We start from the raw sequence: 27,796 nt of genomic DNA, 5'->3' as shown, positions 1-27,796 counted from the left end.
ATTCACCAGTAGCAAAAAGCCTACTAAACACCAAGAACATAGTTGGCACCAAGCTTTTGACCAACAAATAAGATATAACATTGAAGGGATGGAGGAGGCCCTGGAGTTGGTAGCCAGGAACACTGGTGGTAGAGGGCTTCCAGTGGTCCCTGAGCGAGGCACTGCAACCCAAGGTGCAGCATTCCCCATTGCCAGCCACACGAGAGCAGCAGCAACATCCTGCTTCTGGCTCGGAGCACATTCCTGCCTCGGGACAGTCCTTTCCCATATCCGTCCAAGCAGGACTTCGGCAGTCACCCCCGCCTCCCCCCCTCAATGAAGCATCGCCTGAGAACCTCCTCGGCCAGGCTGCTTGGAGTCAGGAGGGGAAGGGGAAGGGGTAGAGATGGGGAGAAGAAGCGGGGGGTGGGTTGGTTTGTACAGAAATACTGATGATTTCAGACTAATGTTCGATTTAAATGTTTTTTATTAAACAAAACCTTGCAGTACATTGGCTCAAATAGCTGCACCATTACACGCTGGTGATTCCTTTACATCAAAGGGTATAATCACACTTAACTTCAATCAACTTAAACTTTAATTGTCACCAAAGTGATGCCCACCATTGATGTATGACCTGCGCACCCAGCAGTGTGTCAGCCTTGTAAATAACACCAACATTCTTTTAGGCAAAGTTATCAGTGATGAGCTACTGACGTAAGGCTCTTGCAGCTATCATGCCACCATGGGTCCTTTCATGTGGTCTACAGGGGGGACGGGGGCATGGCTTCAGCGTCAGCCTGATTGTCTGGGCCGATGTCAGCATCCGCCTCCTCGTCCTCCTCTTCCTCGCTCGAATAAGGTGAACTGTCAGACTCATCAGGCAATTCTTGCCCCCTCCTGATAGCTAAGTTGTGCAACATGGAGCACACCACCACGAATTGAACTACCTCCTCAGGGTGATATTGGAGTTCGCCTCCTGAGGCAGTCGGTCGAGGAGGCGGGAGCTCAGAGCAGCGCGAGTCCGGGGTTGGCGAGAGGCCTATAAAGGCCAGCGGGAGTCGGGCAGTCCGAGCAGTCGGTCGAGGAGGCGGGAGCTCGGAGCAGCACGAGTCTGGGGTCGGCGAGAGGCGTACTGGTGCAGCTGCAGTGGGGACAGAAGGCAAAAAAGTAAAAGAAATCAAAAGGTGACGTCACAGCCAAGCGGGTAAGTGATTGGTGAGTAGTTTTTCTTTTTCTTTTCTATATCAGTAAGTAACATTTAGCATTGTTGTTGCCAAATTAAGTTAATCTAGGGGTTAAGTCATGGCAGGTCAGCTTGGACACGTGTTATGCTCCTCCTGTACTATGTGGGAACTCAGGGACGCTTCCGGTGTCCCTGACGACTACATGTGCGGGAAGCGTGTCCGCCTCCAGCTCCTGACGGACCGCATTGCGGCACTGGAGCTGAGTGTGGATTCAATCTGGAGCATCCACGATGCTGAGAATGATGTGAATAGCACGTTTAGCGAATTGGCCTTACCGCAGGTAAAGGGTACACAGCCAGATAGGGAATGGAAGACCAACAGGAAGAGCAGTGCAAGGAAGGTAGTGCAGGGGTCCCCTGCGGTCAGCCCCCTGCAAAACAGATACACCGCTTTGGGTACTGTTGAGGGGGATGACTCATCAGGGGAGGGCAGCAGCAGCCAAGTTCATGGCACCTTGGGTGGCTCTGCTGCACAGGAGGGCAAGAAAAAGAGTGGGAGAGCAATAGTGATAGGGGATTCGATTGTAAGGGGAATAGATAGGCATTTCTGTGGCCGCAACCGAGACTCCAGGATGGTATGTTGCCTCCATGGTGCAAGGGTCAAGGATGGCTCGGAGCGGGTGCAGGACATTCTGAAAAGGGAGGGTGAACAGCTAGTTGTCGTGGTGCACATTGGTACCAACGATATAGGTAAAAAACGGGATGAGGTCCTACGAGACGAATTTAAGGAGCTAGGAGCTAAATTAAAAAGTAGAACCTCAAAAGTAGTAATCTCGGGATTGCGACCAGTGCCACATGCTAGTCAGAGTAGGAATCACAGGATAGCTCAGATGAATACGTGGCTTGAGCAGTGGTGCAGCAGGGAGGGATTCAAATTCCTGGGGCATTGGAACCGATTCTGGGGGAGGTGGGACCAGTACAAACCGGACGGTCTGCACCTGGGCAGGACCGGAACCAATGTCCGAGGGGGAGTGTTTGCTAGTGCTGTTGGGGAGGAGTTAAACTAACGGGGGGGATGGGAACCAATGCAGGGAGACAGAAGCAAAAGACAGAAAGGAGATGAGGAAAAGTGGAGGGCAGAGAAACCCAACGCAAGAAACAAAAAGGGCCACTGCACAGCAAAGTTCTAAAGGGTCAAAGTGTAATAAAAAGGCAAGCCTGAAAGCTCTGTGCCTCAATGTGAGGAGTATTCAGAACCCAGGAGAGGGCTCTGAGCTAGTTAGAGGGGGTGAGAGCTCAGATGAACAGGACCCCAAGAAAGAATGCAAAAGGCAGGAGGCAACAGAGCAGAGTAGCACTGGGGTAAGTGTAAACCACAAGGTGATAGGAAGGGACAATATGTATGAATATAAGGGGGCTGCAGGTGGGGTCAAAATTAAAAATCATGGTTTAAAAACTATTATTAAAACACTCTACCTAAACGCATGCAGCATTCGAAATAAAGTAAATGAGTTGACGGCACAAATCATTACAAATGGGTATGATTTGGTGGCCATTACAGAAACGTGGTTGCTGGGTGGCCAATACCGGGGTATCTGACAATTCGGAAGGATAGACAAGAAGGGAAAGGAGGTGGGGTAGCTCTGTTAATAAAGGATAATATCAGGGCAGTTGTGAGAGATGATATTGGCTCAAATGAACAAAATGTTGAATCACTGTGGGTGGAGATTAGAGATAGTAAGGGGAAAAAGTCACTGGTGGGCGTAGTTTATAGGCCCCCAAATAATAACTTCACGGTGGAGCGGACAATAATCAAGGGAATAATGGAGGCATGTGAAAAAGGAACGGCAGTAATCATGGGGGATTTTAACCTGCATATCGATTGGTCAAATCAAATCGCACGGGGTAGTCTGGAGGAGGAATTCATAGAATGCATACGGGATTGTTTCTTAGAACAATATGTTACAGAACCTACAAGGGAGCAAACTATCTTCGATCTGGTCCCATGTAATGAGTCAGGAATAATAAACGATCTCCAAGTAAAAGATCCTCTCGGAATGAGTGATCACAGTATGGTTGAATTTGTAATACAGATTGAGGATGAGGAAGTAGTGTCTCAAACGTGTGTACTATACTTAAACAAAGGGGACTACAGTGGGATGAGGGCTGAGTTGGCTAAAATAGACTGGGAACACAGACTAAATGGTGGTACAATTGAGGAACAGTGGAGGACTTTTAAGGAGCTCTTTCATAGTGCTCAACAAAAATATATTCCAGTGAAAAAGAAGGGCAGTAAGGGATAACCAGCCGTGGATAACCAAGGAAATAAAGGAGAGTATCAAATTAAAAACCAATGCATAAAAGGTGGCCAAGGTTAGTGAGAAACTAGAAGATTGGGAAAATTTTAAACGACAGCAAAGAATGACTAAGAAAGCAATAAAGAAAGGAAAGAACGATTACGAAGATAATCTTGCGCAAAACATAAAAACAGATCGTAAAAGCTTTTACAGATATATAAAACGGAAGAGAGTGACTAAAGTAAATGTTGGTCCCTTAGAAGATGAGAAGGGGGATTTAATAATGGGAAATGTGGAAATGGCTGAGACCTTAAACAATTATTTTGCTTCGGTCTTCACAGTGGAAGACACAAAAACCATGCCAAAAATTGCTGGTCACGGGAATGTGGGAAGGGAGGACCTTGAGACAATCACTGTCACTAGCGGGGTAGTGCTGGACAGGCTAATGGGACTCAAGGTAGACAAGTCCCCTGGTCCTGATGAAATGCATCCCAGAGTATTAAAAGAGATGGCGGAAGTTATAGGAGATGCATTCGTTATAATCTACCACAATTCTCTGGACCATGGGGAGGTACCATCGGATTGGAAAGCAGCTAATGTAACGCCTCTGTTTAAAAAAGGGGGCAGACAATAGGCTGGTTAGTTTAACATCTGTAGTGGGGAAAATGCTTGAAGCTATCATTAAGGAAGAAATAGCGGGACATCTAGATAGGAATAGTGCAATCAAGCTGACGCAACATGGATTCATGAAGGGGAAATCATGTTTAACTAATTTACTGGAATTCTTTGAGGATATAACGAGCATGGTGGATAGAGGTGTACCGATGGATGTGGTGTATTTAGATTTCCAAAAGGCATTCGATAAGGTGCCACACAAAAGGTTACTGCAGAAGATAAAGGTACGTGGGGTCAGAGCAAAAGTATTAGCATGGATCGAGAATTGGCTGGCTAACAGAAAGCAGAGAGTCGGGATAAATGGGTCCTTTTCGGGTTGGAAATCGATGGTTAGTGGTGTGCCACAGGGATCGGTGCTGGGACCACAACTGTTTACAATATACATAGATGACCTGGAAGAGGGGACAGAGTGTCGTGTAACAAAATTTACAGATGACACAAAGATTAGTGGAAAAGCAGGTTGTGTAGAGGACACAGAGAGACACAGTTTGGCAGATGGAATACAATGTTAGCAAATGTGAGGTCATCCATCTTGGAAAAGAAAACAGTAAAAGGAAATATTATTTGAATGGGGAGAAATTACAACAGGCTGCGGTGCAGAGGGACCTGGGGGTCCTTGTGCATGAATCCCAAAAAGTTAGTTTGCAGATGCAGCAGGTAATCAGGAAGGCGAATGGAATGTTGGCCTTCATTGCGAGAGGGATGGAGTACAAAAGCAGGGAGGTCCTGCTGCAACTGTACGGGGTATTGATGAGGCCGCACCTGGAGTACTGCGTGCAGTTTTAGTCACCTTATTTAAGGAAGGATATACTAGCTTTGGAGTGGGTACAGAGACGATTCACTAGGCTGATTCCGGAGATGAAGGGGTTACCTTTTGATGATAGATTGAGTAGACTGGGTCTTTACTCGTTGGAGTTCAGAAGGATGAGGGGTGATCGTATAAAAACATTTAAAATAATGAAAGGGATCGACAAGATAGAGGCAGAAAGGTTGTTTCCACTGGTCGGGGAGACTAGAACTAGGGGGCACAACCTCAAAATACAGGGGAGCCAATTTAAAACAGAGTTGAGAAGAAATTTCTTCTCCCAGAAGGTTGTGAATCTGTGGAATTCTCTGCCCAAGAAAGCAGTTGAGGCTAGCTCATTGAATGTATTCAAATCACAGATAGATAGATTTTTAACCAATAAGGGACTTAAGGGTTATGGGGAGCGGGCGGGTAAGTGGAGCTGAGTCCACGGCCAGATCAAGCCATGATCTTTTTGAATGGCAGAGCAGGCTCGAGGGGCTAGATGGCCTACCCATGTTCCTAATTCTTATGTTCTTATGTTCTTATGAGTGGTCCAGGCATCTAAAGTGCTGCTTCAGCACTCCAATGGTTTTCTCCACGATATTGCGAGTTGCTCGGTGGCTCTCATTGTATCGTCTCTCGTCTTCGGTGTGAGTGTCACGCAGGTGGGTCATCAGCCAGGTGACGAGGCCATATCCTTTGTCACCAAGCATCCAGCGTGACTGATTGTTAAACAAGTCCGATACAGTGCTCTCACGCAGGATGTGCACATCATGGATGCTGCCCAGAAATTGAGCATTCACTGCCAGTATAATGTGCTGGTGGTCGACAACCAGTTGGACATTCAGGGAGTGTTATCCCCTTGCGGTTCCTGAAAACCTCAGCATCCTGAAAAGGTGCCCGCATCACAATGTGCGCACAGTCTATTGCTCCCTGCACCTTGGGGAAGTTTGCAATTCTGGAGAATCCTAGAGCAATCTCACTCTGTGCCTCCCTGGTCATAGGGAAGCTGATCAAGTCCCTCCTGCGTGCGTACAGGGCTTCAGTGACCTGTCTAATGCAGCGATGTGTGGCATGCTGAGAAAGTCCGTAAATGTCTCCAGCTGTGGCCTGAAAAGAACCCGAGGCGTAGAACAACAGTGCCACGGTGACTTTGACCTTGATGGACAGTGCAGTACTGATGGTGCTGGCAGGTTGCAGATCTGCCCTCTCAGCTGGCATACCTCAGTGATAACCTCTTTGTGGAAGCGCAGTCTCTAAAGACAGGTGGTGTCAGGCAAGTCGAGGTAAGAATGCTTCTCCTTGTACTTGCAGAGCGTGTAACGTCTGGTCCTCCTCATCTGTCTGTCACGTCTTACATTGGGCACATAATGCAGTGAAGCATTCCTTCGGCGATGTCGAGTCTGCTGCGTGTAATCGGTCAGCAAGAGAGGGTGAGAAAGGACAGGTCCCACTGCAGTAGCTCTCGGTTTTCCACCGATTGGTCACAAACAAGGAACGCCCCGACGAAGACACCTCTTCAATTCCAATATGGTCAAGATGTTTGTCGAGATGTTCATATCAACTCCAATGACCTACAAAGTACAACCGTACTCCGCCGAGGTTGAAGCACTGCAGCCTTTTAAAGGACGCAACATGTGATCTAGAACATGGCGTCCATAACACTGTGATTCGTTTCGGTTCGTTCCACTATTTCTGTGCGGATTTTTGGGCGAGCGATATTGTGGACGATATGTGTGCGAGGTGGTGAAAGTGACGCTGGGCGATCTCATGGCCGCTAGTTTCGGTAAATATGCTCTTTAGGACAAAGAAAAGTGGGCGGGCATAAATATTGAATCTTGGCGTTAAATACGTGCGGAAAGTAACATTGGGCGATATTATGGGCGTTGAATTCGTACATTCTGCTGATTCCGCCCCAAAAAAGTGGACAGGCGGTAATATTTTTTCTCGACGTTAAGCACATGGGGAAAATAACGCTCGGCGATAAGTTTCTGAAAAATGCCCGGCAGTTTCCATTTTGTGCCAAAATGGGTGATATATGGGTGTTATATGTCATTTCAGCATTAAGTGGGTGTTAAGCATGCAAAAAAAGTGGAGGTTCTAGCCCCAAATCCTTAAATAAGGGCAAGAACAAATTGGGACATTGCTGCTGCGATGGATTAAAATGCATTGAAAATTTTGACATCTTGTTTTTAAGCAGACCCAAGAGTTCAGTTCATAAATTTGGGGGCGAACTCTCAAACAAACACAAAGATAAAAATTAGATAGTAATCTGCCATCTGCAAGGTGTTTTGTAGGGACACTCTACACACCATTACATCACATCTATTTAAATCAATCTCAAAGTAAATTTCATGAACATCAGGAAAAAGTCATTTCCATAAAATGAAATTTTACAGAGCTGAACATGTATCCTGCACTTGCAGACTTCACTATAAGCAGTTGGTGAGAACAATCAGTTTTGAGAGATTCAAAGATTTGCAATGTAAAGTACTCATTTCTGTGAGTGGTAAGTTTATTGTACACAGTTTTTTTTAAACAGGATCTACTGGAGACATTCAAAATTTATCTAAGAGTTCTAATCTTGGAATATAAACATTAATTACCTTGCAGTTCCATGTGTAACCATGACATGGTTTTATCACTAAAAGTACACTCCATTTATCACTGCCAAACTAACTCAGCGGCTTTATCTTGTTAATTCTATAGTCTTTTGTAGCACCTACCGTTCGACAACAACTAACAGATCAAGACATAGCTGTTAGCAGGAGTGTTAATATTTCTTCTTCCAGCAGGCAATGGTGGGAAATAGAGCAGGGATCATTTATGCTGCGGCCACATCAACATTTGAGACCCACCCCACCACCCGCCATTTTCTGCTGTTATTTCCACCCATTCTAAAATGGACACGGATATTCTGTTGAGGGAGTACTGATATTGTGACATCATATGTCACAATAGCTGTCATTAACACTAGTCGTCAACCATAAGAGACAAAGCAGAGCGTAGTGGTGAACGGTTGTTTTTCAGACTAGAGGGAAGTATACAATGGAGTCCTCCAGGGATCGGTATTAGGACCACTGCTCTTTTTGATATATATTAATGATCTGGATTTGGGAATACAGGGCATAATTTCAACATTTACAGATGACACAAAACTCAGAATTGTAGTAAACAGTGAGGAGGACAGTAACAGATTTCAGGAAGACATAGGCAGACTGGTGAAATGGGCAGACACATGACAGATGCGATTTAATGCAGTGAAGTGTGAAGTGATGCATTTTGGTCAGAAGAATGAGGAGAGGACATACAGGGGCCGATTTTCAGCACCTCATCGTCCGCTGCCGCCGACATTCCTGCGGAAGATCCGCCCAGTGCCACTTTTGGGGTGGCCTGGAGCGGGTGGGAGGGGAGAGCCGCCGGGAACCGCCCGCTGATGTCAGCGGACGGCCGAGTGGTGCAACTGAGCTCCTGCCCGCCGAGCTGCCAGATTCCTGTGGGTGGGAGTCTGCAGGACTCGGTGGCAGAACAGGGGTGGACTGTTGGCTGGAGGCTGGTCTGTCCCCAATGGTGAGTATGAAGAACCTGAAAAAAAGGTACGTGAACATTTTAATACTTTTTTTCAACAGCAACTTACCTGGATGGGGTCCCCTGAAGGTCTTCGGATACTTTTCCAATTTTTTGCTGTTGTTTTTTTTTTTCAGGTCTTCGACCCTCCGTGGGCCCGACTCCATCCTCCGCGGCACTTGGCGGCAAGCACCTCTGCCGCCGAGAATGCAACCTCCCGCCCGCTGCCGCCCAGATTGGCGGCGTACGTCTTCCATTTGCCGTCCGCTGACCTTCGGGGGACCTTCTTCACGAATATCCCGCCCAAAGTATCGTCCGATACCTCGCCAGCCATCAGCGGTACTTTGGACGGCACTTTGGTGGGCGGAGGCCTTGCTGAAAATTGGCCCTATAAACTAAATGGCGTAATTTTAAAGGGGTTACAGGGTAAGGGAGACCTGAGGGTGTATGTACACACTTTTTTGAAGGTGACAGGACAAATTGAGAATGCTGTTAAAAAAGCAGAAGGCATCCTTGGTTTTGTAAACAGAGGCATCGGGACCGAAATTCACCATCCCCGAAGGGACGGTTGCCGCGGAGTTTGGGTGGTCGATGGCCGCCATGGTCGGCTGATTTTCCCTCCCCAAGCCATATTCAGCTCGGGGAGGATTTCAGCGGTGTTCACTTCCGCCGGAAAAGGCGCGGTAAAGCCATAGTAAAGGAGGGTTTCCAGCGGTGAGCTCTGCAGCATGCTGGCTGCTGGAAAGGAACTACCACAGCTAGATTCACCGAGGAAAAGGTAGGACTTTTACTGCTCAAATGCGACGCCGCTGGGGCTCTTTGGTAGGTAAAAAGTTGTATTACTTATTATTGTTTTTATTTCATTTTTCAGCATGCATCCGCAGTATTTATCTTTTGATATAGTTCTATTAATTATGAGTGTTTTTATTTCATTTTCCATGGTCTGCAGTATTTAGCTTTTGCTATAATTTTATTAATTGTTTTGGCTCCATTAAACCTGCTGAGTGTTGCTCAGAGGTTTGCACATACCCCTGTACTTTTGTACAACTTACAGTCTGACTCTTCAGTGGAGTCCTGTGGACTGCAGAGACCTGCTTGACAGGGTTCACCCTGAGGATGGGAGGGGTGTTGGGAGGGCGACACCTGGTACACCTGCTCAGAAGCAGGGCAGCACGCAGGAGAAGGCGTCACTGTCAGCACCGTGCAGAGAGGCAGCGGGCAAGGGAGGCAGCAGCCATGATTCGTTCATTCTGCGCCAGACCAGAGTGCCCGCCGTCTTCACTGGCCCGAATCAGGATTGCAATTGGCTGCTTGGGAACAAGGGATATCCCCTGTCCACTTGGCTGCTCAATCCTCTGCGGAACCCCAGGGCAGTGCCAGAGCATGCATCATTGAGCAGTGCATAGGCATCCTTAAGCAGAGATTCCGGCGCCTGAAGCACTCTGGTGACACCTTGCAGTACTTTCTGAAGGGTTATGGAAGGGTAATAAATGTCAGCTTTGACAGCGATGCCCATATCCCAAGAATGAATAAAATAAGTCACTTGTCACTGACTGATGTTTGTCAGCAACAAAATCAGTTCTGGCGTATACCACTTAGTCCCTTGCGAACAAGAGCTGATAGCACAGAACTCATACTCCAAGCTCAACACCTGGCAAATGGAAAGGTCACCATTGGCTTCTGACTCACTAAAAATAAGAGCAAAACATGTTATACCATCAAGGACACCAAATAACCCACCACTTCTCAAAATATGAAATAGCAGAACAAGAGAGAGAGTACTAGCTCTATAAGTGCTTCTTATCATGTGAAAGCTTCTTGATCATCAGGAATTGTTGACTTATGTGCAACAAATTCTGTTTGATAAACATTCACAATACATAGTCCTTGCTGTTTGTGATACAATATATTCTGTACTGGTAAGGGTGATGATGATAAGTAGGTCAATCCACCTGGATTTTTATAACATGGAGAGCTTTGATTCAGCTCCACAGAGATGGTCATGCCAGAGTATTTTTACTATCATCCCAGTGGATTGATTGTGAATGCTGCTATTGTAACTTCACAGCCCACTTGATCCAGATGTTGTCTCCTCCACCATTCAAAATAACATTGCTCAAAACACAGCAACAACCTCCTGCTGACAGTGTCAGAACTTTTATTTTGCTTGACGGTAACAGGGTTTGAAATGCTTCTGTAAGCCTTTTTCCTCAGTCCTAAATGTAATGGCATTTTCACCGGAATGACAAATGTGAACACTTGTCTTTACCAACTAACTAGACAGCAGTCAGAGAAATGTAAACTTCAGATTCAGAGTTTCAAAATTGTTATCTTCTCAATCAGCAACTTGAAAATAAAGCAGGAACATTAATTTTGGAGAAACAAAGAAACATAGAAAATAGGTGCAGGAGTAGGCCATTCGGCCCTTCGGGCCTGCACCACCATTCAATAAGATCATGGCTGATCATGCACCTCAGTACCTCTTTCCCGCTTTCTCTCCATACCCCTTGATCCCTTTAGCCGTAAGGGCCATATCTAACTCCCTCTTGAATATATCTAACGAACTGGCATCAACAACTCTCTGCGGCAGGGAATTCACAAGTTAACAACTCTCTGAGTGAAGAAGTTTCTCCTCATCTCGGTCCTAAATGGCTTACCCCTTATCCTTAGACTATGATCCCTGGTTCTGGACTCCCCCAACATCGGGAACATTCTACCCGCATCTAACCTGTCCAGTCCCGTCAGAATTTTATAAGTTTCTATGAGAACCCCTCTCATTCTTCTAAACTCCAGTGAATACAGGCCCAGTCTATCCAGTAGAGCTCCTCATATGTCAGTCCTGCCAAAGACGGAAGTACCATGACACCCAGGTGTCGTTGCATCTCCCCTTTTCTTCATCTGCCGCCATTCAGATAATATTCTGCCTTCATGTTTTTGCCCCCAAAGTAGATAACCTCACATTTATCCACATTTTACTGCATCTGCCATGCATTTGCCCACTCACCTAACCTGTCCAAAACACCCTGCAGCCTCTTAGCATCCTCCTCACAGCTCACACCGCCATCCAGCTTAGTGTCATCTGCAAACTTGGAGATATTACACTCAATTCCTTTATCTAAGTTATTGATGTATATTGTAATTAGCTGGGGTCCCAACACTGAGCCCTGTGGCACACCACTAGTCACTGTCTGCCATTCTGAAAAGGACCCGTTTATCCCGACTCTCTGCTTCCTGTCTGCCACCAGTTCTCTATCCACGTCAATACATTACCCCCAATACCATGTGCTTTAATTTGTCACACCAATCTCTTGTGTGGGACCTTGTCAAAAGCCTTTTGAAAGTCCAAATACACCACATACACTGGTTCTCCTTTGTCCACTCTACTAGTTACATCCTCAAAAAATTCTAGAAGATTTGTCAAGCATGATTTCCCTTTCATAAATCCAGGCTGACTTGGACCGATCCTGTCACTGTTTTCCAAATGCGCTGCTATTTCATCTTTAATAATTGATTCCAACATTTTCTCCACTACTGATGTCAGGCTAACCCGTCTATAATTCCTTGTTTTCTCTCTCCCTCCTTTCTTAAAAAGTGGTGTTACAATAGCTACCCTCCAGTCCATAGGAACTGATCGAGAGTTGATAAACTGTTGGAAAATGATCACCAATGCATCCACTATTTCGAGGGCCACTTCCTTAAGTACTCTGGGATCCAGACTAGCAGGCCCCGGGGATTTATCATCCTTCAATCCCATCAATTTCCCAAACACAATTTCCTGACTAATAAGGATTTCCTTCAGTTCCTCCTTCTCGCTAGACCCTCGGTCCCCTAGTATTTCCGGAACGTTATTTGTGTCTTCTTTCGTGAAGACAGAACCAAAGTATTTGTTCAATTGGTCTACCATTTCTTTGTTCCCCATTATAAATTGACCTGATTCTGACTGCAAGGGACCTACGTTTGTCTTCATTAATCTTTTTCTCTTCACATATCTATAGAAGCATTTGCAGCCAGTTTTTATGTTCCCAGCAAGCTTCCTCTCATATTTTAATTTCCCCCTCCTAATTAAACCCTTTGTCCTCCTCTGCTGAATTCTAAATTTCTCCCGGTTCTCAGGTTTGCTGCTTTTTCTGGCCAATTTATATGCCTCTTCCTTGGATTTAACACTATCCCTAATTTCCCTTGTTAGCCCCGGTTGAGCCACCTTCCCCATTTTATTTTTACTCCAGACACCTGCTAGACTGCCAAGAAAACTGATGCATACCCCTGCTGCCCTTGTCTTTCTAGGTGGTGGTGTTGCAGATTTCGGAGGTGCTGCTGAAGAAGCCTTGGTGAGTTGCTGCAGTGCAGCCTGAACACAGATGCTTCCTTGTGACTAGATTTCCAGGAGTTAAAGTTTATTTGCAACATGAGGCTACCAAGAAAAATGGATGCTCACTGAACCAACTTTTCAAAGAGACACACACCATGAACCCATCATTGAAAAGAGCCGTGATTAAAGTGCTGCTCTGATACACCAATGGCATAATGGAAGATCATAGAACCATAGAATTTTACAGCACAAAAGGAGGACTTTTGCCCCTTTGTACCTGCACCAGAGCAATTTGCTGGAGCAATCCAAAACTAATTCCACTGATCTATGTTGCCAGCATGGCCCTGTATCATCTTCTGTGTCAAATAGCTATCCATTTTTCCCTGAAAAAAAGCAATGGCCTCAGCTCCAATTACTCCCCGTAGCAAAGCATTACATGCTCTAACAACTCTCTATGTAAAGAAAAGCTCGTGATGTCACCTTCTTGGATTACGTATTGCCAGGCAAAAGCAATGCAGCAAAGGTAGATTTTAGATTGAGAGCCGGGGTCACACCATTGTACCTCCTGAGTCACAACAACATTAAGGTTTTTTTTTAATTAGTAGCAACCCAGAGTACCAGGATGCATCAGCACAATGGGCAATATTATTGTAAAGTTGAATCAATTTTACTTTCAGTATAGAATGAAACTGTGAGTGGAAATGCAGCCGAAAAGAATCAACAATACAGTACAGCCCAACTAACGGACACCCTGTTAGGATTTCTTCACCTTTCTCTGTCTCGCAAACTCAGAGTCAAGATGGCATTCGGCCACAGAACTGCTGCTGCGGAAATAATGTTCTCTAAGTGATAAAAACATAATAAAGAACAAGGAATTCACTTAAAATATGTTCAGTGTAAAGCTTAACAATGAATATGTTACACCCCCCCCTGTTCATTGTACAAGTCAGACATCTATTTCCTGTTCTTGTCGACAATCTGTAAGAGAGCCAAATTTCAGTACAACAGCCTTTTGGCTGGAAACATGTTTTTCCACCAATCTTTAATTACACCAAGTCCCTAAAGCTTCAAACAAAGTTTTACTAATTGCAAATAGATCTTGTAACATTGTTAATGTTTTCTTAATGAATGGTTGTGATATGCTAGCTTAGAATGCCCTTGGAGCATTAAACTCCTGGCCAATATTTATTCCTCAATCAACATAACAAAAAATAGATTATCTAGTCATTATCAAATTGCTGTTTGTGGGAGCTTGCTTGTTCGCAAATTGGCTGACGCATTTCTTACATTACAACAATGACTGCACTTCAAAATTACTTCATTGGCTGTAAAGTGTGATATCTTGTTTACGACATCATAAACTCACAGACTTTACAGATAGCTTTACAGGAAGTTGTCATTGTTATGTTCAGAATAAATCCACAGGACTGTATTGCAAGCTCAAACTGTTGTGACCTTGGTCTCTTTATTCAGACTCCAGAGTGGGGAAGCAGTATGGTGAATCACCTTTTATACCTGCTTGCCCCAGGGTGCACAGGCGACCCTTAGGTCTCCCACAGGTGTGCCCCCTAGTGGCAAGTCTTACATTTTGGTGAGGTTTACGTACATACATAACATCATTCCCCCCCAAAGTCTTATGTACAAGTTATTTGTAAGTTGAGGCGATCTGACGCCCCGCGTCCCCGGGTCGATCGCCTGAGTTGAAGTCCTGACATGGTGGGTTCATCCTCGTGGTTGACGGCGAAGTTGATCGTGTTAGTGGGTCATTGGGGGCCAGGTCCTTTCACAGTGGTTTCTGGTTATCTGCAGTTCGCAGTTTGGTCTGGTCCAAATGCTTTACACGTTAGCCCAGTACACGGTTTTACAATCAAACACTCCGTTTTCATCACATACATTCCATTCCCCCACTTGGCTAATGCAATGCTAGGGCCCTGAACACGGTCTACATCACTTATTCTGATGTCGCGTGGAGGGGCCGTGCGATCATGGTGCATTCTCTGCTGATGGCCTACAGAAGGCTTGGTGCTGAGCGATTCTGTCTGGTGACTGCGTAGCACCCAGGATAGCCGGGTCTGTAGGGAGTCTACCGTGACACGAGTGGTGCTTGGTTTAGTGATTTGGGCTGCCTGCTCCGGACTATTGTTGCTGACCCTGAGGTCTGGCAAGCCCAGGATGGCCGCAATGGCTTTGAGACTTTTGGCAGTGCCGGGAGGCCTAGTGGTCCCCGTGGATCTTGCGTCATAGTATGGGGGCCCCGGAGCACCGACTGTGTGTAGCCGCCCTGCCTTACTTTGCAGCGTTGGGGTGACCTATCATCTTTGCGACGTATAGGTTGCAACATCCCGTCTAGCAGTTCACCTTTGGCAGGCGCTAATGTAGGATCCAGGCTGGTTCTGGTCCTAAACTGGGGGGCCGTTATAGTTGACCCCTCGCTTTCCAGCACTTCCACGACCGCGAGTGGGTCTGCAGGCTGTGCCGTTTCCACCCCGCTGGTGGGCAACCGTAGCCAACTGAGAGCATTAGTACCGTTCTCAGTGCCTGGCCCGTGGCGGATCATGTTACAGTGCACAGACAGTGTTAGACATTCTCGAAACAACGCATCGATAGTGGTGCCTCTGCTTTCCCAAACTTGTGGGATGGGCAGCTTGTCTGACTCAAGCACATATTGGGACACTGTTTGGTACGTCTCTTTAGTCCCGTGAATACAGGCTGCTGCCTTGGTTAGCTTATGGATATCTGTTCAATCGCTTGGGGCTCGCCCACTACTTTTGCTTGCTGCACAACACTCCCGACCCCGTGCGGTAATATATCACTTGCTACGAATACTTTGTCAAATATATATACAACCGGTTGATGTTCACCCGCTGCTTTGGCTTGTTGCAAGGTCCCTCCAACCCCATATAATGGTACATCATTGGCCGCGAAAGACCACTCACATGAGTTACATAGTACAAACAACCTATTGGAACGTGGTAGGTTCCTGGCCTTCTCAACGGCTGCTCCTTTACCTTTGCCCCAAACCCAGTCGTCTTCCTTGCTGGGCGACACATTCCTCTGTTCCATTGCAGCAACCTCCCATGGTCTGGCGCACCTTCGTCCAGTGGTCTGGACGCACTCTCGTCCCATGTTCTGGAAGCACTCTCGTCCCGTAGTCTGGACGCCCTCTCGTCCAGTGGTCTGGACGCACTCTCGTCCCATGGTCTGGAGGCTCTCTCATCCTGTGGTCTGGACGCTCTCTCATCCCATGGTTTGGACGCACTCTTGTCCCGTGGTCTGGATGCTCTTCCGTTCCGTGTTCTGGACACCCTCTCGTTCATGTACGTGATGCCGACTGCCGCGATCTTCCTCCCCAGGGATTTGGTCTCTGGCATCAGAAGGCACATTCAGATCGTTTCGGCCGGAGTCCCACTCCGCATGGTCGACCTGGAGCCTCTTCCATCGTCGCGAAGAGGTCGTCGGCTTCGGGTGGTGGGTACTGCACCTGTACTGCTGCTCGGTTGATCTTCACCTCCTCGTGGTCGTGATGAGCGGCCTGTGCCTCAGGGATCTGCAAATGGATCTGCACTTCAATGCCTGGTTCAGCTGAAGGTGGGGTTTGCTCAGTCTTTGAGAAGGGGAGACGTCGTTTGCCGGAGGAGGTACACAGAGGTCTTCCCCATTCCATCGAATCTTCCCCATCCACCTTCTACCAAGCAGCGTTGTCCCATCACCTGAAACAATCCACAATGGTAAATCGTGCACTGCTCCCTCATAGGATACTCTTATGTCCGCACTACCAATAACTGGTATCAGTACTTTGGTGTAGGTACACAGCTTTGCCTGAATCGGGATCAGCTTGGGTCGCTGTGCTTTGTCGCCCCACAGCCTCTCGAATGTCTTCTGGCTCATAACTGATTGACTTGCCTCTGTGTCTAGTTCCATGGAGACTGGAGTGTGGTTAAGTTCAACTTTTAACATTATCGGAGGGCTTTTGGTGGTGAAGGTGTGTATCCCATATATTTCCTCTTCATCCTCAGGTTGAGTTGCCTCTCCTGCTCGTTCATCGTGATTCTCGCTGGATCGGTTGTTCTCTCCTGACTCTGCCACATGGTGAGTCAGAGATCGTTTGCACATTCACTGGAGGTGCCCCATTGTTTCACAGCCCTTGCACACATAGGGCTTGAATCGACATTGATGAGCTCTATGGCTGCCCAACATGGTACTAATGGATACGTATTGACGCCCCATGGCGGACTCTGAGTCACTCTTGGCCTAGGTCTGGCCTCTGCAGTCGTGTGGGCCCTGCCCTGTGCTGTTCTGCCTGCTGAAAACATTATTTTATGCACAGTACTTGCCGGTAAACTTCGATTCTGTGAAGATATCTGTTTCGTGTTATCGCTCGTGGATATAAAGGCTTGGACTATCGTGATGGCCTTGCTCAGATCGAGGGATTTGGCAGCAGCAGTTTGCGAAGGATGGCCCTGTGGCCAATTCCAAGCATGAAAAAGTCCCGCAACATTTCACCCAAGGATCCTGCAAATTCGCACTGTCCCTCAAAGCATCTTAGGTCAGCGACAAAACTCGCCACATTCTGGCCCTTGGAGCGATGGTGCGTGTAAAAGCGATACCTGGCCATGAAGTGTTCCCTAACCTGCGTACACAGCTCTGTGTAAGACTTGTCCGTTGGTTTGACCGGTGCCAGAAAACTTTTGAGGAGGCCATATATCGAAGATCCACATGCGGTGAGGAGAATCGCCTTGCGCTTGGTTGCCGTCTCAGCTTTGTCCAATTCGTTGGCCACAAAGTACTGGTTGGGGAGCTCAACGAAAGCTTCCCAATCATCACCCTCAACAAATCTCTCAAGCATACCAACGGCAGCCATTACTGCATGAAAAACCGTGATCCGTTACTCGTCGCCAATTTGTTATGTTCAGAATAAATTCACAGGACTGTATTGCAAGCTCAAACTGTTGTGACCTTGGTCTCTTTATTCAAGCTCCAGAGTGAGGAAGCAGCATGGTGAATCACCTTTCATACCTGCTTGCCCCGGGGTGCACAGGTGACCCTTAAGTCTCCCATAGGTGTGCCCCCTAGTGGCAAGTCTTACATTTTGGTAAGGTTTACGTACATACATAACAGTTGTTATGTGACTTGCCATGACACTTTTATTGTTAGACTCCATAGAAACATAGAAACATAGAAAATAGGTGCAGGAGCAGGCCATTCAGCCCTTCTAGCCTGCACCGCCATTCAACGAGTTCATGGCTGAACATGAAACTTCAGTACCCACTTCCTGCTTTCACGCCATACCCCTTGATCCCCCGAGTAGTAAGGACTTCATCTAACTCCCTTTTGAATATATTTAGTGAATTGGCCTCAACTACTTCCTGTGGTAGAGAATTCCACAGGTTCACCACTCTCTGGGTGAAGAGGTTTCTCCTTATCTCGGTCCTAAATGGCTTACCCCTTATCCTTAGACTGTGACCCCTGGTTCTGGACTTCCCCAACATTGGGAACATTCTTCCTGCATCCAACCTGTCCAAACCCGTCAGAATTTTAAACGTTTCTATGAGGTCCCCTCTCACTCTTCTGAACTCCAGTGAATACAAGCCCAGTTGATTCAGTCTTTCTTGATAGGTCAGTCCCACCATCCCGGGAATCAGTCTGGTGAATCTTCGCTGCACTCCCTCAACAGCAAGTATGTCCTTCCTCAAGTTAGGAGACCAAAACTGTACACAATACTCCAGGTGTGGCCTCACCAAGGCCCTGTACAACTGTAGCAACACCTCCCTGCCCCTGTACTCAAATCCTCTCGCTATGAAGGCCAACATGCCATTTGCTTTCTTAACCGCCTGCTGTACCTGCATGCCAACCTTCAATGACTGATGTACCATGACACCCAGGTCTCGTTGCACCTTCCCTTTTCCTAATCTGTCACCATTCAGATAATAGTCTGTCTCTCTGTTTTTACCACCAAAGTGGATAACCTCACATTTATCCACATTATACTTCATCTGCCACGCATTTGCCCACTCACCTAACCTATCCAAGTCACTCTGTAGCCTCATAGCATCCTCCTCGCAGCTCACACTGCCACCCAACTTAGTGTCATCCGCAAATTTGGAGATACTACATTTAATCCCCTCGTCTAAATCATTAATGTACAATGTAAACAGCTGGGGCCCCAGCACAGAACCCTGCGGTACCCCACTAGTCACTGCCTGCCATTCCGAAAAGTACCCATTTACTCCTACTCTTTGCTTCCTGTCTGACAACCAGTTCTCAATCCACGTCAGCACACTACCCCCAATCCCATGTGCTTTAACTTTGCACATTAATCTCCTGTGTGGGACCTTGTCGAAAGCCTTCTGAAAGTCCAAATATACCACATCAACTGGTACTCCTTTGTCCACTTTATTGGAAACATCCTCAAAAAATTCCAGAAGATTTGTCAAGCATGATCTCCCTTTTACAAATCCATGCTGACTTGGACCTATCATGTCACCATTTTCCAAATGCGCTGCTATGACATCCTTAATAATTGATTCCATCATTTTACCCACTACTGAGGTCAGGCTGACCGGTCTATAATTCCCTGCTTTCTCTCTCCCTCCTTTTTTAAAAAGTGGGGTTACATTGGCTACCCTCCACTCGATAGGAACTGATCCAGAGTCAATGGAATGTTGGAAAATGACTGTCAATGCATCCGCTATTTCCAAGGCCACCTCCTTAAGTACTCTGGGATGCAGTCCATCAGGCCCTGGGGATTTATCGGCCTTCAATCCCATCAATTTCCCCAACACAATTTCCCGACTAATAAAGATTTCCCTCAGTTCCTCCTCCTTAATAGACCCTCTGACCACTTTTATATCCGGAAGGTTGTTTGTGTCCTCCTTAGTGAATACTGAACCAAAGTACTTGTTCAATTGGTCTGCCATTTCTTTGTTCCCCGTTATGACTTCCCCTGATTCTGACTGCAGGGGACCTACGTTTGTCTTTACTAACCTCTTTCTCTTTACATACCTATAGAAACTTTTGCAATCCGCCTTAATGTTCCCTGCAAGCTTCTTCTCGTAGTTGAATTGCCACAGTAGCCCACTAGGTGGAGCTATATTACACTTCTCCCTCCTTAATGAAGAAGTAATCATAACAAAATAATTATCATACATAACTTGCATGGTTTTACACGACAAAAGATATGGACTTGTTTTGCCATATTTACAAATCAAACTTAACCACTGGTTTTCTGTTTCAAAGAGGATACCTTTGCTCTCAAACAGAACTTTCCAAACATGGTGTCAAATTTAGACTCATTCTAGGCTGATCCTGAGATGAGTTTTTCTCCAAGGGCAACCCTTGATTTACATTTGGACTCTACAACTTCAGACTGTTTGCCTGACTCGGACTGAGACTTAAATTCTGACATTCTCTTGGACTTGTTTCTAGTACATCTGATGTAGGATTTGCTATTGATACTCTACTTGTAACAAGACTATCTGATGAGTCAGAAATAATCAAATCATTCCAACTTTCAACTGCTTCCACATCTGCAGGTAAAATATGATCTATGAGAACAAACCTAACCTGTCCATAATCAAACATCTTCACCAAATATGTGCGAGGAACACATATCTTCACTTCTCTTCCTGGTAACCACTTTAACCATTTATGGTGATGGTTCTTCACTCTCATCTTCTGATTCAATTTCACAATTCTCTCTCTTCCTTGACATCTATCATCATTCTCTTTCTGTCTTAATTGTTTCTCTTCTACTGACTGTGCCAAGTTTGGCTCTAACAACAAGAACCTAGTTCATGGCTGTCATTTGAGACACAACTCTGCTGGTGTTCTAACAGTAGTTGTATGAGGAGTATTACGATAAGTAATTCAAAAATTTGTCAATTTATGGTCCAACAACAACTGCCGTTTCTTTGGATTTGGATTGAATATTTGCTTGGTGAGGGCACGTTTTACAACTTGTACTGTGCGCTGTGCTGCACCATTTGAAGCAGGGTGGTACAGTGGAACTGTGGTATGTTTCACACTGTTTCTGCTCGTGAATTGTACAAATTCTTCTGAACAAATTTGCAGCCCATTATCACACACAATTTCTTCTGAGAGGCTATATGAAGAAAGCAAGTCTCGCAAATTATCTAGTGTTGTTATTTTCCACATCGGAACACCTCTATCCACTTCAAATGACTATCAATCACAATGAACAATTGTTGTCCTTCTAGCTCAGCAAAATCTACATGTATTCTTTGTCACACCCTGGGAGGCCATTGTCATGGCTGTAATGATACTGATAGTGGTTTCTTACTTACCGATTGACATATTGTACACTGACTAACAATGTACTCTATATCTTTATTTAAACCTAGCTACCAGAAGTAATTGCATGCAAAATGCTTGGTCAAGCACATTCCCAGGTACTGGTCATGAAGATCTACAAACAATTTAGACCTGAACTTATTTGGAATAACTACTCTTGCACCCCCCACGATAAAATCTTGAACCACTGATAATTCATTCCTACGAACAAATTATGGATGAGTATCTTTCTCAGATACCTGGTTTGGCCAGCCATTTGCTATGTAATGATATACCTTTGACATAACTGGGTCACGTTTGGTTGCTCTACCAATCTCATCAGCTGTGACTGGCAGTTCATCAATGTATGAAAAATAGAACACTTCTTCCCTATTAGGTATAACTTGTGATGGGGATGGCAACCTGGACATCGCATTAGCATTAGCATTTGACTTAGGTCCAACAACAATGGGTATAGTCCAATTACTTAGATCTACCTTAGAGATAATGTTCTCAGTTTCTAGTCTTTTGAGTTCTTGCTCAACTCTCTCTTTGAGTGCATACGGTATGGGACGTGGCTTGCAGTAAACTGGTTTAGCATCCTTCTTTACCCTGACACTCACCTTGAAACCTTGGATTGGACTGCCTGTTTCGCGGAACACCTTTGGATACTGTTTGATGACATCATCCTTCGATGCAAATCTCGTTTCAACATGAAAAATCTCATCGCAATCTAGCTTCAGTGATCCCAACCATTTTCTACCTATTAAGGCAGGTGTGTCTCCTGCCAATAGCAAGCTCTGAAACTGATCTTTGTATTTCACCGGTACAATGATACATCCTACCACAGGGATTTGCTCTCCTGAGTAGCCTCGCAGTTCTATCTCCAGTGGAAAATCACTCAACTTCAGGTACTACGCTCACAGATGCACCAGTGTCGATTTCATGGGTATCCTGCTTCCTGCAACATCTACTTGGATGACGATACTTTGCGAATCACCGTTAGATACCCTCATGTTTCTGATGACGTTTTTCTCCAGAAACCTCCTCGTTCTGTTGCTTCTCTTCAATGCTATGTAGTCTCTGACGATTTCTACTTACAGCCTTGAACATCGGTTTACTCTTCAGTCGGCATGCCTTTGAAAGATGCCCAGTTATTTTGCAGAAGAAACACTCTGCCTTCACATATGGACAACTTTGAGCAATGTGTTGTCCCAGGCACCAATAGCACGACTTCAATTTACTGTTACCCTGGCCAGTTGCTGAGGCCTTGGGGCCCAGCTGCCTTTTACTTTTAACCTGCAGGCGATTCACCTCGGTTGTCTGATGACTGGAAATTGTGGAAATGCTCAGGAGTATTGGTCGGCTATATCCATCGATGTAGCTGTCTAAATCAAAAGTCAAGTTAGGAGTTGTCAACAACTTTCTTCTGATTGCTTCATTTTTCATCTCACAAATAAAACAGTCACACAATGCTCGGTCCTGAAAGTTTCCGAAATGACAGTGAATGGATAGCTTTTTTAACGCTACAATGTACTCACTGATACTCTCATCATTCAACTGATTTTGTGTTCCAAAACGATAACTTTCAGCAATTTCCAGGGGCTCAGGACTGTAGTGCTATTCTAACTTGGTTAGAATCTCATTCAGTGGCGTGTCCTTTGGCTTGACAGGAACAAGCATATTTTTCAGGGTTTCATACACCTTGGTCCTTGCTTCAGTGAGGAAAATAGCCTGTTTTCTATCTAACACCACCCGGTTACGGGTTTTCATCATCAGGGACTTCAACGATACTATTTCTGGTGAAAAACATTTCTAGCCACTCCACATACCCTCCGAAAGTCTCTCGGTCGCGATGGAACTCATCCAAGCCCCCTGTTATTCCCATAGGTGCGGCCAATTGGACTCTTCAGTTAAGCTAAGTGTGCTTGTAATTTAGATTGGATTTTTAGCTGTGCTGCAAAAAAAACAACCTCCCAAAGTCACTCTGTTGGTTGGCTGGATCATTCACCAACTAAAATTTCAGCTATGGTATCCATAAATCCTATCCTACGTCGCCAATGTGATATTTTCTTTCCGACATCATAAACATTGATGAGGGCACGTTTTGCAATTTGTACTGTGCGCTCTGCTGCACCATTTGATGCAGGGTTGTAGGGTGGAACCTTGGTATGTTTCACACCACAATAGTCCAAATGTTACATGTAGATTTTGCTGAGCTAGGAGAACAACTGTTCGGTGTGGAGTCCAAAATTCCACGTGGTGAGTTGCACTGGATTTTTTCATCTATGATGTAGAGAGCTGACTTAATCAGGATAGAAATCCCAAAGCAGCTTTGAGGAAATGACGTGCAATACAGGAAATTTTAAGGGGTCACAATTTGGTATCGCCATTTTTGAGGCGGTGTAACTGCCTGAGTGTTGATTTTACTGCCAGGCGTTAGGTGCAGGCTCCAACTGCCAAATTCAGTTTTTACGCCCAAAGTTGAGAGAGCAGTGCTAAAAAGTGGCATTGCACACTCATCCTTGGGTGGGAGGCCGACTGAATTTCACATCGGGAAACTGCTGCCATACTAGCTGGAAAATGGAACGAAAAGGGAAGAAAGAAAAAAACATCAAATTTCTCCGACCCACACATAAACTTCCACACTGTTACAACTAATGAAAAAAATGAAGAAATAAATGAAGAGAAAAAACTTACCTTGCTCTCTGGCCGATTCCGCCCAAGTTCCACTGTTGACTCAGCACTTTTTCAGGCTGTAAGAATGCCTGCTGGGAAGGCCAACGTTCAAACTAAATATCGCGATAGAGGCGCCAAGGAGGCATTGCACGCTGGATGATGTCACCACGCGGTGACATTAGTCGGCGCAGCTTTGCCTCTTGGTGCCTCTGCCAAAGAGCCTACTGAATTTCAGCCGGGGCATGGACGCCACTTATCGTCAAAGGTAGGACTTTGCCGTCTGTGTGCTGCCTCCTGCACGCGCTAACGGGCGGCGTCCACAACCAAATTGCAATCCCTAATTCTTTCTTTCTGCTATTTTGTACAAATTTAAAAACAGACACCCAAAGAAAGCATTATATTACAGTTTGATATAATTCACATGGAAAAAATAGGTGCAGGAGTAGGCCATTCGGCCCTTCAAGCCTGCACCACCATTCAATAAGATCATGGCTGATCATTCACCTCAGTACCCATTTCCTGCTTTCTCTCCATACCCCTTGATCCCTTTAGCCAAAAGGGCCATATATAACTCCCTCTTGAATATATCCAATGAACTGGCATCAACGACTCTCTGCGGCAGGGAATTCCACAGGTTAACAACTCTCTCAGTGAAGAAGTTTCTCCTCATCTCAGTCCTAAATGGCTTATCCCTTATCCTTAGACTGTGTCCCCTGGTTCTGGACTTCCCCAACATCGGGAACATTCTTCCTGCATCTAACCTGTCCCATCCCGTCAGAATCTTATACGTTTCTATGAGATCCCCTCTCATCCTTCTAAACTCCAGTGTATAAAGGCCCAGCTGATCCAGTCTCTCCTCATATGTCAGTCCAACCATCCCTGGAATCAGTCTGGTGAACCTATGCTGCACTCACTCAATAGCAAAAACGTCCATCCTCAGATTAGGAGACCAAAACGGAACACAATAGTCCAAGTGAGGCCTCACCAAGGCCCTGTACAATTGCAGTAAGATCTCCCTGCTCCTGTACTCAAATCCCCTAGCTATGAAGGCCAACATGCCATTTGCCCTCTGCTGTACCTGCATGCCAACTTTCAATGACTGATGAACCATGACACCCAGGTCTCATTGCACCTCCCCTTTTCCTGATCTGCCACCATTCAGATAAAATTCTGCCTTTGTGTTTTTGCGACCAAAGTGGATAACCTCACATTTATCCACATTATTCTGCATCTGCCATGCATTTGACCACTCACCTAACCTGTCCAAGTCACCCTGCAGCCTCTTAGCATTCTCCTCACAGCTCACACCGCCACCCAGCTTAGTGTCATCTGCAAACTTGGAGATATTACACTCAATTCCTGCATCCAAATCATTAATGTATATTGTAAAGAGCTGGGGTCCCAGCACTGAGCCCTGCGGCACTCCACTAGTCACTGCCTCCCATTCCGAAAAGGACCCGTTTATCCCGACTCTCTGCTTCCTGTCTGCCAACCAATTCTCTATCCACGCCAGTACATTACCCCTGATACCATGTGCTTTCATTTTGCACACCAATCTCTTATGTGTGACATTGTCAAAGGCCTTTTGAAAGTCCAAATACACCACATCCACTGGTTCTCCCTTGTTCACTCGACTAGTTACATCCTCAAAAAATTCCAGAAGATTTGTCAAGCAGGATTTCCATTTCACAAATCCATGCTGACTTGGACCGATCCTGTCACTGCTTTCCAAATGCGCTGCTATTTCATCGTTAATAATTGATTCCAACATTTTCTCCACTACTGATGTCAGGCTAACTGTCTATAATTTCCCGTTTTCTCTCTCCCTCCTTTTTTAAAAAGTGGTGTTACATTAACTACCCTCTAGTCCATAGGAACTGATCCAGAGTCGATAGACTTTTGGAAAATGATCACCAATGCATCCACTATTTCTAGGGCCACCTCCTTAAGTACTCTGGAATGCAGACAATTAAAGAATTTACTGAAAGAACCTAATCTGCAGTGTGTACCATCGACAAGCTGCATTGCAGCAACTCACCAAGGCTTCTTCAACAGTACCTCCCAAACACTTTCCTTCTACCACTTAGAAGGACAAGAGCAGCAGGAGCCTGGGAACACCACCCGCTCTGAGTTCCTCGCCAAGTCACACACTACCCTGACTTGGAAATATATTGCCATTCCTTCATCATCGCTGGGTCAAAATTCTGGAACTCCCTCCCTAATAACTCTGTGAGAGTACCTTCACCCACAGCGGTTCAAGAAGGCGTCTCACCACCACCTTCTCAAGGGCAATTAGGATGGCAATAAATGCTGGCCTTGCCAGCGAGGCCCACAACCCGTAAATGAATTTTTTTTTTAATTGAAAAATAAGCACATGCATATTATTACTACAGATACAGCACAAGTGAACATAAAATCTGCCATTTAGCCGTTTTACAAGCTTTAACCTTTGAACAGGATTGAGCGAAATGTCTGCAGTGTAGCATGCACACAGGCAGCAAAATCCCAAAGACGGTATAATTAACCAAATGGTCCCAATCCATCTGTATTTCCTTTGTATCCAATGGAGTGAATAAGAAAGGTGCATTAATGTTCTCTTCAAGAGTGCATTTTCGTTTTGCACTTGAAATAATGAATGTATTTGATTTTCAATTGGGGAATTGCTTTTAGCTCATTATCCTGCACCGAGTTACTGCTCTCAGTGTTGAATCTGTTGTGGTCTTCATCAGATAAACGAGGGACAGAACAATAAGCCATGTGAACTAGTTATACCTCTCACCTGCTCTAATTGTAAACTCAACCCATTTCTCCAGTCAGAAGGCCGAATCACACATTCACTCCTTAGATGCTTTTATGTTGTGTTTAGTGGAGTGCTGGGGTTGCCAGCTCTCGACCCAAGGATCTGGGACAGTCAGTGTCAACCCAAGTGTAAACTTTCTGGATTTGCGAAGACCAAGAGCCAGTTTCCATTAGCTAATCAGACATGCCTGTTCTGGGATTGACTCTGACTTTGTGAGACCTGCAGCAATGCCAACTCTTGCGAGGCTACCTAAGGGACACGATTTCTGAGTGAAATGAAGTTTCACTCATAATCTCGCGATTCAACATCGAAATCTCGTGATTTTGTTTTCTAAACTTTCATGAAGACTGGACCACCATTTATCTCAACTTCCATCCTCAACGGGGAACATTCAGTGGTGCAGGAAAATATGTTATATACCTCATCGTGGAGCTGAGCTGCCTCTCTGACTAGCATCGGGAGGCGGAGCAGCGAGCGGCGAGGGGTGAGAGGCATGCTAAAGGCCCAGCAGCAAGCCACTGCAGGGAGAAAGGGCAAAAAAGAAGTAAAAAGAAATCAAAAGGTGACGTCATAGCCAAGAGGGTAAGTGATTGGCTGGTGATTGGTGAGGAGTTTTTCCTTATCTTTATCTTTTTCTTTTTCTTATCAGTAAGTAACTTCTGGCATAGTTATCAAATTAAATTAATTTAAGGGTTAAGTCATGGCAGGAGAGCTCAGTCCCATGTCATGCTCCTCCTGTGCTATGTGGGAAATCAGGGACAGTATCTCTGACGACTATGTATGCAGGAAGTGTATCCAGCTGCAGCTCCTGTCAGACCACATGATGGCGCTGGAGCTGCGCATGGATTCACTCGGGAGCATCCGCGATGCTGAGGATGTCATGAATAGCATGTTTAGTGAGTTAGTCACACTGCAGGTAAAGGTTACAAAGGCAGATAGGGAATGGGTGACCATCAAGCAGAACAGGTATAGGAAGGCAGTCCCCTATGGTCATCTCCCTCCAAAACAGATACACCGTTTTGGGTACTGTTGGGGGAGATGGCTCATCAGGGGAAGGCAGCAGCAGCTAAGTTCATGGCACCATGGGTGGCTCTGCTGCATAGAAGAGCAGGAAAAAGAATGGGTGAGCTATAGTGGTACAGGGTTCTATTGTAAGGGGAATAGATAGGCGTTTCTGTGTTCGCAACCGAGACTCCAGGATGGTATGTTGCCTCCCTGGTGCAAGGGT

General features: G+C 45.7%; 1 protein-coding gene across 11 annotated transcripts in view; it reads right to left on the bottom strand.

The window, feature by feature from the left end:
- LOC139276702 (bis(5'-adenosyl)-triphosphatase-like) overlaps nt 1-27,796 on the bottom strand; it is a 1,572,769-nt gene that overhangs the window by 200,856 nt on the left and 1,344,117 nt on the right. The window contains exon 8 of one of the 11 annotated variants that reach the window (XM_070894678.1): nt 513-1,123. The exons of the other annotated variants lie outside the window; for them this stretch is intronic. Coding sequence (XP_070750779.1) covers nt 1,022-1,123 — 102 coding nt within the window. The 3' untranslated portion in view covers nt 513-1,021. Of the gene's footprint in view, nt 1-512; nt 1,124-27,796 lie in introns of those variants that run through there. 11 annotated transcript variants of the gene reach the window in all.

Source organism: Pristiophorus japonicus, chromosome 12 (genome assembly GCF_044704955.1).
Source record: "Pristiophorus japonicus isolate sPriJap1 chromosome 12, sPriJap1.hap1, whole genome shotgun sequence".
In the NCBI taxonomy this organism is placed as follows: domain Eukaryota; kingdom Metazoa; phylum Chordata; class Chondrichthyes; family Pristiophoridae; genus Pristiophorus; species Pristiophorus japonicus.
Note: the sequence above shows the minus strand (reverse complement) of the source record. Positions and strands in the feature narration are given on the sequence as shown.